General features: G+C 42.4%; 2 protein-coding genes across 2 annotated transcripts in view; one reads left to right on the top strand and one right to left on the bottom strand.

Annotated features, from left to right (window-relative positions):
* NFAT5 (nuclear factor of activated T cells 5) overlaps positions 1–16,561 on the top strand; it is a 380,479-nt gene that overhangs the window by 167,541 nt on the left and 196,377 nt on the right. The window lies entirely within an intron of this gene.
* PSMD7 (proteasome 26S subunit, non-ATPase 7) lies at positions 6,087–15,156 on the bottom strand. Its single transcript, XM_075281994.1, has 7 exons — positions 15,018–15,156; positions 12,619–12,710; positions 12,428–12,520; positions 12,247–12,344; positions 9,537–9,617; positions 8,343–8,434; positions 6,087–7,042 (listed from the first exon to the last, which is right to left on the bottom strand). Exons 1-7 carry the CDS (start codon positions 15,089–15,091, stop codon positions 6,610–6,612), a joined length of 963 nt encoding a protein of 320 aa, XP_075138095.1. The 5' UTR covers positions 15,092–15,156; the 3' UTR covers positions 6,087–6,609.

Below are 16,561 nucleotides of genomic sequence, written 5' to 3'. Positions count from 1 at the left end.
AGACTCTACCTAATAGGCAGTTCTGATCTATGCAGTGGATTTCCAGATCTCTCCTTACTCTCCTGTTTTGCCCTTCCCTCCTGGTCTCTTTATTGCTTCATCCTAGCTTTGCTGTGTCTGGTGCCAGCTGGGAGAAGCAGGAAATGCTTTCATGTAAGGGAGAAATGTGGAGTATGTGAGCTGTTCCTGTGCAAATACACAGTCAGCCACCTTACAAGGATGGCATTGACAGGCTGCCTCACCTTCTATAATAGCATCCTTGTGTAATGCGAGACATGGTGTGCAAGCCGAGAGGAGGTACGTCAGCCGCAAGACTGATCTCTAAGCTTTGGTGTCTGAGTGATAGGACCCCAGATACTAGTTCCCCCACTATATAAGAGACGAAATTACATATTCTGTACACAAGAGAAATATATATATATATATATATATATATATATATATATATATATATATATATATATAATCAATTCTGTCATCATGGCTAAGGCAAAAGACAGATGGTACATTCTTTCTTTCTTTCTTATCAACTCTTGATTTTTGCGTCAAAAATCTGCATCAAAAACCTCAATGTGTGCCCTTACTATTATTACTATTATGATGATAACCAGTTACCTCCAGTACTAAAAGAAAAGAATTACTTAGCTTGGTTCCGCAAAATGATAGCTTTGCCATATCTAAACATATTTTTTAAGAAACAGTGTATGTGTGTATATATATATATATATATATATATATATATATATATATATATATATCACAACACACTTTTATATTAAGAAATTGCATTTGTAATGATTACTTAATATAACTAGTATTACTTAAATCACTGTATATAGGAACAGGAATGAATGCGGCCTGTACACCTTGTGTGTAGAGATCAGAGACTGTGGCCATCACAACCAGTCTCTAATTTTTACAATGACAAAATCCAGAGACCATAAAGGGTGCCTGTATCCTGGGTGCATATGAGAAAACTACTCCTAATGCAGCCCCATAATATATTCACTTAACAGGTCCAGGTGATGGCGCTTCATTGGTGAAGAGTTTGGCTCTGTCTACTGTAGTCACACTGCACAACTATTGACTACACTGCCAAGAGAGACTGTGATGTTGCTGAGGCATCCAGGGACCCCTGCTATAGTCTTACCCATAAGTCCCAATATGAGGTTGTGCTTTAGATATTTCTTTCAACAGTGAACTTTGGGAAGACTGATATTTGCTTTGCTAATATTTATAGCTGTATATCTGTCCTCTTACCTACCATTCTCATAGAATAAGCCTTTTTATATATTTCAGGTCATTTATCAAGCAGAGAAATTTAATGCAAACCTCAGGGTAGCTTGCCAAATTCTGCAAGCTCACCGACCTACACCCCCCATCCCCCGTGCTTCCTCTGCCAGCGCACGGCGGTTTCAGAAATGGACAAGCTCTCTTTGTTACGCTGTGAATTTTTTTCACTGTTAAGGAAAAAGTAGATTGGCTTTAAGACTAATAAGGATCTATATACAGAGTCCTGTGAGGAGGCACAAGCTGCCCTGCTACTCCAATCTTTACATTCCTACATAATGTGCCAACTATGTGATGTGTTAATAGTCTTTGACATATGTATTACACAGTAATCCCCTTATAGTTTTCACAGTTCATTAATATTACACAATTGTTTGTGCCCCTATCTATCCTATTAAATGTGGCTGCAGTGTGAAGTTGTATGAATGTGCTGCAGGTTATTTAAGGTAAATGCTTAAACAGAGGTTGTCCTACCCCATTGCTACAAACTATGGTGTAAGGTCTCTCAGATGGAGAATCAGTATGTATGGTCCACATAGACGCCTGTATAGGTATTAAAATCATACAATGGAACCTTTATATTATAATGTAGATGTCCTCATTTTATAATCTACCATAATGAACTAATAAACTAAATTTATAGGGGAGCTCCCAACACTGGGGCACCCTGCTGTCCCCGGTCGCCCCTTCTTTGGATGTATTAACGAATTGTTAGGTCAATGCTGCAAATCCCAACTATATTAGCAAACAGAAAAGCCAGATAACTTAAAAAAAAAAAAAAAATGTAAGGAGGAGCACATGTTTACTGGAGCTCCCCTTTAAATAGAGCTGTACTACTAAGGCTAGGTTCACACATGCGCCTGCTCTCCACTGGGGAAATCTGTTTCCCATTCTGATTGTGCAGAGAAACCCGGCAGACCCCATTATAGTCTATGGGTCTGTGGGTACTGCTTCCATTTGGGGGTTCCCAAGAGGACTCCACTCAAACAGAAACCCAAATGCAAGTTTGAACCTAGGGTAATTCTGGAATAAAGTAGTATAGAAAAAGGTAAATGATATTTTACTCCATATAACCACTATGCTTGTCCTTTCTCCTCCGCCTGGAGACACAAATGGTGTGATTTGCTGTAGCCAGTGCATGTGGGCCGGCCGGTCTATAGGACATTAATAGAAAAGACAAAACACAGAACATATGACACAATGAAATCGAACAAATCCTTCAATCCCTAAATATAGTAACGTCAGGAAAGCACCTAACCACAAAAACAAGAGGAAAAGGAAACTTTATTTCTGGCTCCTTCCAGCTCAGGGAGAGAACATTGCTGCTTGCTCTCTGGCACCCACAAACGTGCAAGTTACAGAGTGTACTAGTCTTCACTGCTCATGTACAGAGTCTGTTTCCAGGGCCCAGAATAATGAGGTGGTAATATCCTCCAGTCATTGTCTACACAACTGGAACAGGGAGGGTTTAATGGTCCCGCTCCTAGAGATTGGGAACCCGGGCCAGAGTAACGGGACATTGCCATATATATTGTATTCTCTTCTGTTTGTCAGTGGTTTATTGTCGCAGGCCATTGCAGCTAGTCTATGCTTGGAGCTTGCACCGGTTGTGGACTGCGTTGTTTAGCACCAGGTCTATTTCCACTTTTTCCTGGCAGCTACTCATTCAGAAAAGCTACAAATTGCAGGTAGTGTAAATGTCTTGTTCCTGCCACAGTACAGCACGGAGTGAATACTCTCTGCAGTCCTCACTCACTGGGCCTGGCCGAGACGCTGCTTATTTTTGGACAGTCCCTATTTAAATACAATACCCCCTTATGTTCAGATGAGCTGCCAATGCTTATTTTCCATGCTGCCTACATGAAGCTTGACTGCAGTTAACCATCTGTATGCCTTGTGTAATACGAATAGCTATGTAATCGAATTGGGATAGAATCGGTAGCAAGATCAATTACTGAAAAGATGTGAAGCTATGGTATAAAGCTGGCCATACACATCAGACCTCTGTCAGACAAAATGGCCTGTTTCAGCCAGTGATTAACCATGAAAATTCTGTGAATATCCATTCATGATAGACAACATACTGTAGTCTGCCAAACATAATTCAGCCATGGATATTTCTGCTGGCCAAAAATACCAGTGCTTGGAATGACTGGCCGATCAGAAGTCAGTTTGCGCACTCACTGCATTTTTTATTTTAAACTAAACTGCTGCATCACAGCTATCCAAGATCTAATGTGTACGGCAGCTTGTTCTGTTGTGAATGCTTATTCCCTAAACCCAGCAGGCGCTGATATAGATTACAGTGTCGGCACCCCCAGAGAAGTGAAAGGAGCATCGGTAACATAAGCGCACTGGTGCTCCATTTACAAGGAGGCTTCAGGGGAACCTTTGGTCCCCTGTCCTCCTGATCACTGATGGACCTGGGTTCAGGCACCCAGTAATCCACAGGACAGAGTAGAAGTGTACATAAGGGCACAAACCCTGTAAGGGTGAGGCCCCACGTTGCAGCAACGCAGCTTTTTTTCTTGCAGATTTTGTTTTTTGAGCCAAAGCCAGGAGTGGCTACAAAAGGACGTGAAAATATACACTTATACTTCAACCTTTTACTCAATCCACTCCTGGCTTTGGATGAAAAAATCTGCAACAAAAAAATCTGCTTTTCCGCAACATGGGGCCTCAGCCTAAGGCTGGGTTCCAAGCAGACACCCCCCCCCCCCCAACCGGAAACCTGAACACGTGTGAACCTAGTATTAGTTTTTATTTATATATTTAAAAAAAACCTTCAGTGGCTCAGGCTACTTCTCTATCCCCACTTTAGGCCTTAGCACACCAGCGTGAAGCTTTTGATGGATCTAATAGCCGTACCTGTCCGTTTTTTTCTTGTATCTGTTGCTTTTTTGATGGCCGAGAGCCAACTTTGTTTTGAATTCTGTTTTTATTAAGTTTAACATTGTGCATATACATAGTCAACATATTGTGTCAGCTTTGCATCAGTTTTCAACAGTCAGTGAAAAAGAAAATATGAATTTCATTGGTCTTTGACCAATTTTTTGACTCAATCCACTGATCTGATTTTAAACAGACGTCAATTTGTTTTACATCAGCTGAAAATGAATCCGCAGTCTGGCGGTCTGTTAAAATGGATAAGGGTAGAGCATGTGAATTTCAGCCGTTTAAAACGGACACGTGAACAGCCACGTTGAAATCTGTGTTCTCAAAACGGTCATGTGACCAACGTTGCAAAAATAGACATTTTTCATTGTTGTGGGAATAAGGCCTTACACTGCTGCTGTGTTCTCAGATTAACTCACCAGGAACACTATACATGCAGAGCAATTTCCTTTCCAATATGAATAGACTGGTTAGAAGCTAGAAAGTAATTCAGGTAATCACCTCTCTTAGGATATGTTCACACATCAGTATGCCATCAGTCCGTTTGAATTCAGTTTGAGACTAAAAACGGACTGATGCACATACTGATTGTATACTGACACCTTTTTATGCTGATGGCAAACACTGTCAGTCCCCTAGAGGACAGATAAGGGGATTAAAAGTAGCAATTGTAACAGAGTAGAGATAAGGACATACAATAAATTTCCTTATCTCTACCTTGTTTTTAATCCTCTTATCTGTCCTCTAGGGGACTGACAGTGTTTGCTAATAGGATAGAAAGGTGTCAGTATACAATCAGTATGTGCATCAAACTGAATTCAAACGGACGGATGGCATACTGATGTGTGAACATACCCTTAGGGAGAGAAATGTATGACTTTTAGGCCAGGGCCTCACTGACCACAAACGCCGCGATTTGGCAGCAGCGGAAACGCCGCGGTAAAAATCGCAGCATTTTACAGTATTTGCAAAGTGGATGGGATTCATGTGAATCCCATGCCCACTTTGCAGAAAAAAAAATTGCAGCGCAGACACGCTGCGATTTGCAAAACCGTCGCAGTTTTGAAAATCTCAGCATGCCAATTATATCTACGGAAATGCCGGCGGCTTTCCTATAGATATAATTGTAACAAAGTCTGAAGAGGAAAACTCTGAACTTTCTGTTGAAAGTGCTGTAGGAAGAACCGCAATGTGTTCACACCGCGGTTCTTCCCGCAGCGCTTTAGCGCTGCTTTTCCATCCAGTAGGGCCTTAGCCTTAAAGGGGTTGTCTGGTTAAGAAAATAGATCTTAAAATCTACCATTAGGGGACGAGTTAATTATTTGTGATTGCCTTGACCATGTAAGTTAAATGGAGTTCTACTACAAAGGAAGACTCACTTTAGAGGGCTCAGCTTGATATTTCCTTGCATAGGCAGCAAAAAAAAGTGAAATAGTAAGCAAACAGTTAAATTGTACTTTATTCTTGGAGGATTACAGCACTTTTGTTTCGTTTAAACTAGGAAGCAGGTCTTCTTATCTAGCCAATACTACTGTGTTACTACTTACAGGACATTGTAAGCGCCACATCTGGTTCTCATCAGGGTTGTACATACTCTGTAGTCTCATAAAAGGAATGAATTGAAAGTATGAACTTGACAAATGTGACTTCGTATAGACTGACATCTAGTGGTCAACTGTGACATTGCAACACAAGAAAACCTTATTACCAGAGGAGAACCCCTTAAAACATTTCCACTCCTGTCTGAGAAAAGTTTGGTATAGGTCTGGTAAGATATGCTTTGGGGAACCCATGCCTTAGTTTTTTGTTCCATCATAGCAATGAATGGTGATAAAAGATGGCTATGCCATCTTCCATGACATTGCATTAAGACCTCCCATGAAATATAATACATACAAAGATTATAAACAAGAAATTTTAATGATTTTTTTTTTTTTTTTTCAAGAAATGACATTACAGCCACACTGCCTCCAAGTGACCTGAATTTACCTTGATTTACAGAACGCTCAAACTTAAACTACAAAAAGTTCTGAGACTTTATAAATAAAGCTTATTGAAAAGGTCTGTACCCCTTTGTAATATACAATATTATGTGCTGTAGGCATACATCAGTGAATAGATCACAAAGGCTGGGTCCATCCAGTGTCATCTCCAACAAGCTATATTTATAGTGTCTAACATCCCACTGAGTATCAGGCAGAGCTAATGTAATGACATCTGCAAACTATAAACTGCTGCAGGTTACAGAATCCCACTATATACTGAAGAGGGCCCGTACATGGAATCACGTGATTAAATCAAGGTCAAGTGGGTTCTATAACCCTTCCTCAGTATGAACAGGAAAGCTGGGTCAGCAGTATGTTATTTTTATTAGACTATTCAACCACCAGCATACATACAAATAAAAATACTAACAGTGATATCTCATTTCTTTTCCTTCTTCTCCTCTTTCTTTGCATCGGTCTTTTCTTTCTCTTTGTCATCTTTTCTTTCCTTCTTGCTCTCCTCCTTCTCCTGCCCTTCCTTCTTCTCAGCATCTCTGTTGGCGATCTTGTTGTTGATCAGATTGTGAAGGGCGACCACTGAGCGGATGAGCGAGGCCAGATACACCACCAGCATCTGGTCATTAGTCTTTAGGTAGAAGGCTTTGACAAATTCTTGTAGGTTTACGTCTGGCAGCAGGTTGAAGACATCCTGGAGTTGGTAGATGATCTGGTGGTTGATGGGTAGTTTGCCGCTAGACACTTTTTCTAGGTAACTCCTGATGTCCAGCAGTTTGGAGTTCAGTCCTTTCAGCCCATGTACCTGATTTGTGATGCGCTGTGACAAGGTCCCCACTGTAGTGTCTTTGATGTCTCTGTAGGAACACAGAAAAATATCATAATGCCATATCAAGTCAAGGAAGACAGCAGTCAGCTTTTAAAGGTATGCCCATACATAGCTTTTTGGTTTTCAACAAAAAACTGATGAGGAAACCGAATGAAAACTTGAAGCATTTTCATATTTTTTTTTTTTTTCCCCCTCAACCATATGGTGCTGTGTGGCCTCCCAGTGAGGTTTTTAGTGGTCTGCAATTTACACATGTAATGGATTTCCTAGCATATACATCATATAGAAGATTGATGATAGATCATGTATTTGTCTGCCTAGTCTGCCCTTCTATTGGTACCATTTAATATTAGGATAGTGTTTATCCCAGGCTTGTGTAAATTCACTTACTGTAGATTTCCCAACCACATCTGCAGGAAATTTATTCCAGGATAACTGATGTGCTTTTGGTCAAAAGTTATTTTAGTTTAGTTATTTCAATATTTGCTGTTTCGTACTGAAATGAAAATGCTATTATTATTCTCTGGGGTCTGTATAAGTGGAGGCCCAGGGAAGGTGAGGAAAAAAACAAAAAAAGTAGGCAGCAGGGAGTTGCGGTAAGATTCACTGTTTTTTATGTTTCTTCACCTCCCCTGGCACTCCACTCCTGAAGAGACCCTAGAGTATAATAGCAGCAGTTTCGGTCTGGACAAATCTCACAGAGTTCGCCCATCGTTAATCATACTGTAAAAGGATGTAGTTTAAAAGGGGCATGACTATTTAAGTCACCAGTAAACGTAATTGCCGTAAAGGGCTTGATTACTTGTGATTTAGGTCATTATTGCCCCATACATACAGTACTATTCCATACAGCTGAAAATAGATATATTGGAGGTGCAGAAATAAGATGAAGGCCAAAAGGGCATTACTTTGTCCTTTATCAAGGGGAAGGTTCTTTTGACATTTGCGCCAGTATCTTCCCCAGTGCATATTGCAGGTAGACAATGCTGCTTTGTTCCACAACCTTCACCTTATATAAAACATGCTAATTAAACTACCATGTAATAGCGCTGTGAATACAGAAGACCATGGCATACAAGCATACAATCTTATTTTGCAGCCATTGAAGTCAGAAGTGGAAGTGCCCAGCCATTATACAGTCACAAAGCCAACTACTTCAGGCTCTGTGTTTTTGTATAGTAAGGGCCTCAGAAGCTACACCCCATACTGCTGAACGGATCAGGAGCCGATTGTTGGCCGCCCCATGATCAGATATTAATGGCCTATCCTAAAGATATGCCAGACATAACCAAATTCCTGGAAACCCATTTAGTACTCTTGAAAGTTACCGTAACAAGTGCTCCACTCCAACTTCTTCTGCCTCCTCAGCTCCAATTTCACTGGTAACATGTTCAAATGTCTTTGAGGTTGGAGTTCCATCCTAATGGAGTAATACACAATATTAGAAAGAGTAGTAAAAGTCATACATAGTCACAAGGAAAAATGCTGGGGAAAAATGTCACGGGACAATGTACTAATGTTTTTATTTAATTTTTTATCTCTAAAGAGACAAGTGTTAAGCAACTATCATCATGGACACATTAAGTGGGTGATAACAGTCTAGTTCCTGCTCTAATAGCTGAGAACAGAGAAAGTTCTGATCCTGGAATTCAGTCCATTCATTGCTGCTGTCGAGTAACCACAGTATGATCACATGGGGCTCCCTCCTTCAAATGGCTTTCCCAGGAACAGAATCCGTGATGGGGAAACTTCTGTGCAGTCACACCTGTGGACCTAGGAAGGACCCCAAGGCTGTCTACTTGGTCTAACCATGAGTGCGCATGGCAGAAAATGAAAAGCACTTCATTTTCCGGGCCTTTGGCTCCCTGTGGCACAAAGCCAAGCCAGATGAATGGGCTTAATCAGAAGGAAGTCTGATGCCACAGACACTGCAGCCGAACCAGCCGTAGAAATCCTTGGCAACATTGAAAAAAAATAAGTGTTCTGTTCATCCTTCTTTTTCGATCTATGCTTCCCCTTCCCACTGACATCAAATGCAAAAGGCAAAGCTGGTTTGGGGTGTCAATCTTACTGTTCTTATATCGATAACCTATCCTAATTATAGGTCAGCAGTATAAAACATTTGGAAAATATCTTCAAAATAACATCTCTAAGGGTCCATTCACACGGAGTAATGCGAGGCGTTTTTTGTGCTAATTTTGTGCTTATTTTTACGGCCGTAAAAAGACGTTTCCATTGAGTTCTATAGTAAAATACGCCTGTATTTTTACGTCCGTTATTTTACGGACGTAAAAATGCAGGCGTATTTTACTATAGAACTCAATGGAAACGTCTTTTTACGGCCGTAAAAATATGCACAAAATAAGCACAAAAAACGCCTCGCGTTACTCCGTGTGAATGGACCCTTAAAGAGTAAAGTATTCTAAAGTACATTTAGAATTCTGCACATACTGTATGGTGAAGGCTGTGCCTACAAACTACCGCTGATAAAGTAACATTAGGACATATTTCAAGATACTTACATCATGAACTTCCTCCACGGAGATATATGCTTCAGTGGGAAGACCCAGGTCTTTTGGTTTCACATCGATGATCACAAGAACCTAGACATAAAAAGATCATTCAGTAAAGGCCCCTTGTCCCAAAGAAATCATCAGCCCAATTATTGGGAACTACAGTTTCCAGAAATGGTCATTCCCAATAATGGTCCTGTGCAAATTTACAATCACCCACCAAATGGGAAAATTGGTGATTTGTAGGGCAACTGCACCATTTATGTAACCTAAAAGATTCTAGATTGTCAGCAGCTCATCTCCACTTGTAAACAGAGCAATGTGCTACAATGATCTGCTGTATTTCAATGCCGCAAACTTGCAGTAATAATAGGGTACAAATGTTCTGAGAAACACGTGCTGCTTGGTTGGCCTGGGTAAAGGAGTTTTAAAGTGGCTCTCTACAAATTGGACAAATCTTAGAGATGGCCAGGGAAAGGGTAACCTAAAAAAAAGAAGTCATACTCATTTGTACCTGGCGCTCTGGTGTCAACCGCCACTATCCATTTAGGCACATGCCTTACCTTTCCCACCAGAAGCCTTGCGCTACACTTGACCACTGAGACCCATCAGTGGCCTCAGGTGTGCACCCAGTTACAAATGTGAGTGATGTCACCGGGTCCTTTTCAGCCACCACTGACACCTATCAAATGCAGTGCAGGAATTCTGGTTGTGAAGGCAAAGCGTGCACCCGAACGGGCAGCAGTGGCAGACACCGAAATGTCAGAATAGGTGGTTTCTTTTTTATGTTACACCTTCCACAGTCTCCTCTGGGATTTTAACAATTCTCAGATAACACCTTTATTGTCTGATCATGAAGTAGAGGAAAGACAGCAAGTACTTAAAAGGGCATCCCATTCCTATCCCTGCTCACCTTCCAGCACTATGCCTGATCTTGCTTCTTGCTTCGGCAGATGGCACAGTCTCTGCTGACTGACCGTATAGGCCACCAGTCTGTGCTCCTGATGCTGCTATGGAATCACTCAGGATTCTGTAGGATACTGAAAAGTTTCCTACTCTAGCCACTGGTGTATGCCATCAAGGGGATTGTCATAACTAGCAATAGGGAGAATACTTGTGATGATCCCCTGGACAGTGCCCCTGCTGTTCCCCATATTTATTATGCTTGAATAGTTCATAGGTTTACACCTGTAAATCTTTCACACCCACTAACACTTAGAACAGCTCACTATAAATGCAGCCCTGTGTGTACTTTGTAGGGTTCACAGAGAGTTTACAGAGTACTCCAGGGCTAATGTACTGCCCCTAGAGCGGTCTCTTTATTGGATGCAGAGATGGTAAAGTGTGGATGCAATGTGAGAGGCACGCTCCACCTTGAACCGAGCCACTTCGCTCTGTCCTGCTCACCAAAGAGAGGAGAGGGTCAAATGCTGCCTTAGGGAGCCTTCACACGATGTAACGCTGCGCTCATTCTGATTGTAAAAACACGTTCAGAATGAGCGCGTAAAAAGCAGCTCCCATTGCCTTGAATGGGAGCCGGCATACGTGCGCTCCCCATTGAAATCAATGGGAGGCTTTTTCCCCTATTGCTTTCAATGTATTACACGCGTAATACATTGAAGGCATAGGGGAAAAAAGCAGCCCATTGATTTCAACGGAGAGCGCACGTATGCCGGCTCCCATTCAAGTCAATGGGAGCTGCTTTTTACGCGCTCATTCTGAACGTGTTTTTACGATCAGAATGAGCGCAGCGTTACATCGTGTGAAGGCTCCCTTAGGCAACAGGACCTGGGAGTTGTGACATTGCCGGAACCCCCGTGTCCATCATCAGAATCCCCGGGACCAGATAGGTAAATTAAAACTCCCCGGACAACCCCTTTAAGGTCTTATATCACCCGCACACTTTGAATTAGAAGCTGGCACAGTGATCACCATGGATCCAGCTTATTCAACGCCTGTCGAGCCTTGATCTTTTGGGAGCCATGTCTGCACACTTGTCTCTGAATGGCTTATAGTGGCCTGCTGTTCTGTCTTATACATACAGGGCTCTCCTCTGTGAAAAACACCATGGGCCAGGCCATAGTTATTATCGCTTTTACACAAGATTCCTGGTGTAAAAGCATACTTTTTTTTCTTGTAATTTAAATTTTGCAACCCCTTTACCACTTCCACAGAAAGGAGGTGTTTCAAGGGTACATTGGGCCATTGGCTCGCTCAGATTTATCAACATCTAGGTCAGACATCTGGTGTAAATGAAGTGGGAAATGTACACCAGCTATAAGCTGGCATTAATTTCAGTGCACCGTCTGGCAGTGTGCGCATCATTTTGGAGATTGTGCCTTGTCATAAATGAAATGCACCCACCAACAGCTATGGAGTTATGAAGATGCATTGATAATGTCAGTCTTCATAAATCTGCCCCAATCACTTCCTTCTTCTAGTCGAATGATAAATGTTCACTGCTCAAAGGTTCTGAGGATGAATAGATGCTATAGGGACTACTTCTGGATGAGGAAAGAATCAAAACGCAAAATGGTCATAGATGTCAAAATTGTACAGCGCTGCGGAATACGTTGGCGTTATATAAATAAAATTTATTATTATTATTATTGTCCATAACAGAGCAGCTTTTATTTTGTATTCCACTCCTGAGCCTATGCACCAAACGTAGTGTTGGAAAAAAAAAGCAAACAAAACAGAACAAAAAAAAAAAACTTACCGAGTTTGGACAGTATCTTTTCATCAGCTCATTGATTGCAATGTCGTTCTTATGCAGCTTGGGTCCGGTGTGGTACCAGCCAACTATTCTCTCTCGAGCTGGAGGAGAGAAATATTACATAGATGATGACGTGCACTAGGCTGAAGACATGCGATACTGCACTCTGAATAGCACAACTCACCATTTACTTTTTTGAACATGCCATACATATTCTCGAGGTAGTCGTGGTCCAGAAACCAGACAGAGTCATCTTTATCATCTTCATCAAATGGAACTTAGGGAAAAGATAATACGTTTAGTTATGTCTCAGGAACAGGCCAATGACTGAAGGTCTATTAAAAGAAAAAGATGGAGCAAGAGGAGACTTATTACCTGCAAAGCTGTTAGATACATCTAAGACCTTCTTGTGCCAAGATCCTAAAAGGACACCGACCACTCGCTTCTGGTTTCCAACTTTTCCAATTCTGTGGATGAAAAATGCAAATAGAAAATGACTACAGGACAGATGACATGTAAGTAGGGCTGCAAAATTGATAGAACAATAACAAACCCACCAGCATTCCAGATAATTGACATGACTTTGTGCAGGTCTGTTATTCAGTTCATTTATTACATCATTAGTAAGCATTTGCCTACAGTTTTTGTTCAGCCTAAAAACATCCAAATTGGAACTGCTATTATACTGAGGGGTTTCTTAAGACCCTAGAAAATATTTAATGGAGGCCCATGGGGAGGTGAGCAAAAAAAAAAAAGTGTTACTTCCTGTGGGATCTGTTGCTGGTATTTCATCCTATTGACGCCAGGGATCAGTAACAAAACCGTCCAGCGAATATCATATGGTTTGCTCAACACACTATGTAGAAAGGGCTTGGTGTAAATAATCACCTATTGTAATCAATGTAAAATACACAACTTAATTGCAATTTTAGTTTAGGTCACAATGGCCCAGTCCTACACGTGAGGATATATTTTAGAGACAAATCAATTCTACTAATTAATTAGAGGTATTAAAACACAATTGGGAAGCGCACCAGACTTAATGGAAACCTGTCACCATCAGAACACAGGGAGTAGGAGATGAGAAAATGGATGTATAGTTTTGTGGGGAAAGATTCAGTATAACTTGTCATGTATCTACTTATTTCTCTGTTCTTTCTATGCTAAGGAGTAATTGAGCTCAATCAGTGATGCCACGTTCACACATTCAGTCAGTCACTTGTAGGACCGGCCATTGGACTCATTTATTGCTAAGCCTTCCCAAAAGCCATAACTTTTTTGTTTTTCCTATAAAATTGTAAAAAGGGCTGATGTTTTGAAAGACAAATTGGGCTTCAAAAGGTACTATTCCGTTATCGGGCCAGCAGCAGCGCATTTCAGCACCAGCTTTCGGGACAGCAGTTCAGTTCAGCAGCGGGAATTACAATGACATCCGAGGACTGCTGGCCCGATGCTTGTGCCCAGTAGCCAGTACATCAATGACCCCCCCTCCATCTCCTCCTCCTTCCAGTGCTGCCCCCCAGCTCTCCTTACATCTACCCCGTACCCTCTCCCCGCCACATGACTAAGCCGATGCTGGCCCGATGATAGAGGCCGTGCTTGTGTGTAGTAGGCAGTACATCGATCGATGCCCTCATCCTCCTCTTCCTTCCAGTGCTGCCCCCCAGCTCTTCTTACATCTGCCCCGTACCCTCTCCCTGTAATAGGCCTCACCGTAAATCTTGAGCAATGAATGCTACTAGATAGCCGCCGGACGCTGCAGAAAGTTTGTCCCTCCGGCTCGCTGTAGCTCACCGTTCCTATAGTCGGCGTGTTTCTTGTCAGGGCCTGGATTGAGCCCCGGTGTCTTTCCTTTCGGTCTCGGTACTAGCGCTGAGGTGAGGCCTAGTCGTGTGGCGGGGAGAGGGTACGGGGAAGATGTAAGGAGAGCTGGGGGGCAGCACTGGCAGGAGGAGAAGGATGGGGGAGGGGGGTCATCGATGTACTGGTTACTGGGCACAAGCATCGGGCCAGCAGTCCTCGGATGTCATTGTAATTCCCGCTGCTGAACTGCTGTCCCGAAAGCTGCTGCTGAACTGCGCTGCTGCTGGCCCGATAACGGAATAGTACCCATTTTTTTTATAAAAAATTGTGATTGTGATCCTCAGCCAAGAAGTTTAGTTGTTAGTGTTGATGAAGGAATTGTTCATTTTGAAGATCCCATCATTAGTCATGTGGTCACATCACAGCCGTCCGAAATCTGCCATGTAAAGCCAAATTATGGAGATAGATGGCAGCTACTACATAAGCCTGGTGCACCTGGAGAAACAGGCCAGCCTTGATCTCCAGACCATAGACCTTGTATATGTGATGGACTCAATTCACGTGTCATACAAGCATGAGGAATGAGGCAAAAAGAAAAAATAATGAATTTGAAGTCTAGAAGACATCAGTCGCCTGTTCAGTTCTGGCTGTGGCCGGCTACAAGCTGTGTAGCAGAAACTACCACTGATATCTACCCCCGGCCTCAGGCTCTTTCTGGGTCTACTGTTGTGGAACTACTAGTGCCAGCATGCCCACCAGACCTCAGGTCCTGAGTCTGCAGTCTAACATCCATGTCTGTTACATGCACGTCCAGTCCTGACATAGTACACGACATGAATGGGAGCTGCCAAATAAAGTGCCCTGTCACCGTGTGGCTGCAGGCCTAGCTCCATCAGCTGAAGCCGGGGCTAGCAATGAAGGCCTTGCCCGCCGGTGACTCAGCAGCTTTCAGTGAAGCGAGCGGGACTCACCTGTTGAAATGATCCACCACACTGAGTAACACCAGCGGGTGAACCACAACCTTATCTACCGCCAGCTCCGGCATCTTCCCCGGTTACAATGACTCTCACACACCGGCCGGAACCACAACTGCCGCTGCCTCCCACTACTTCCGGAGACACCACTCCCAGGTTGCACTGCATACCGGAAGTGCTCTTTTGTCCTGGGGCGGACGCCATGTTTATGCAGGCATCTTGTTCCTTGTGAGGCTCTTACAGACGTGTATATTTGCATATGACGTATACATTGTCACAGGACTATACAAAGCTTATGTACCCGCGTTTACTCTATTACAGTACACTCTATTATTCTATTAACATTACATTTGTTTCTTGGTATGCAGCATCGCTAATAAGCAGTATGAAAAAAACAAGAAACTTGATAGTCTTCAGTAGTTGATACCTTTTTAATGGCCTAAGAACTCTAGGCTCCAGTTAGCCATTAAAAAGGTATCAACTACTGAAGACTATCAAGTTTTTTGTTTTTTATATTTCCTACCCACTGGCTAACACGGTATGAGAACAAACATTTTCCTTATACTACTAAGCAGTAGGCAAAGTGACTTTTCAAAAAAGGTATCACCTACTGAAGACTTGCAAAGTTTTTTTTTGTTTTTTATATTTTACACTCACTTTTATGAATGGTAAAAGTTGCCTCACCATGACACTCCCTACCTGACACCAAGTGGACCACTGATATCATGAAGCGGGAAGTTGAGGCCTACATCTTTTTCACACTTCTTGGGCCACAAAGAGTGTTATATAGACATTTCCATAAAGGTATGATTGTATAGAGAGTAGAGATGAGCGAATATACCAGATTGAATACCTCGGCCGCATAGCTCCCGGTGCAAAAACACTTCCAGGGCTTTGAATTTTTACTGCCCCTCCCACCGGAGCTATGCGGCCGAGGTATTCGATCGAGTATATTCACTCATCTCTAAGGGAGCGTTCACACTACCGTCTGTGTCCGACAGGTAGTGTCCGCTCCTAGTGTCCGTTCAAAATCTCTCACGGACATTAGGAGCGGACACTAGCTGTGTCCATGACACCTGTCATTTATTGAAAAGTCGGACATCTTTACATGCGGACAGTGAAGGAAGGGCACGGAGTGCAAAAGAACGCACCCGATCGCCATTTAAATAAATGACAGGTGTCACAGACACAGCTAGTGTCCGCTCCTAATGTCCATGCCAGATTTTGAACGGACACTAGGAGCGGACACTACCTGTCGGACACAGACGGTAGTGTGAACGCCCCCTAATAGAGAGAGAAATTGTAAAAAATTACAGCACCAAAATAAATAACACATAACCTTTAATGGCAAGTTAAAACATCAGTAGGTCCACCAGCTGTGGTACAAAAACCTACGCGTTTCAGGAGAAAACCTCCCTTCCTCGTGCAAGATTTTTGGTTTTTGATGTTGGAATTTTTTACAATTTCTTTCTGGATTCCCCAGTTTCCATGTCTGGAACTCTTTCTCATGCACCTTGCAATAAAATAAAATGCTTTATATA

Source organism: Leptodactylus fuscus, chromosome 7, assembly GCF_031893055.1.
Source record: "Leptodactylus fuscus isolate aLepFus1 chromosome 7, aLepFus1.hap2, whole genome shotgun sequence".
In the NCBI taxonomy this organism is placed as follows: domain Eukaryota; kingdom Metazoa; phylum Chordata; class Amphibia; order Anura; family Leptodactylidae; genus Leptodactylus; species Leptodactylus fuscus.
The sequence above is the reverse complement of the archived record's forward strand: the minus strand, read 5'-3'. Positions and strand labels throughout refer to the sequence as shown.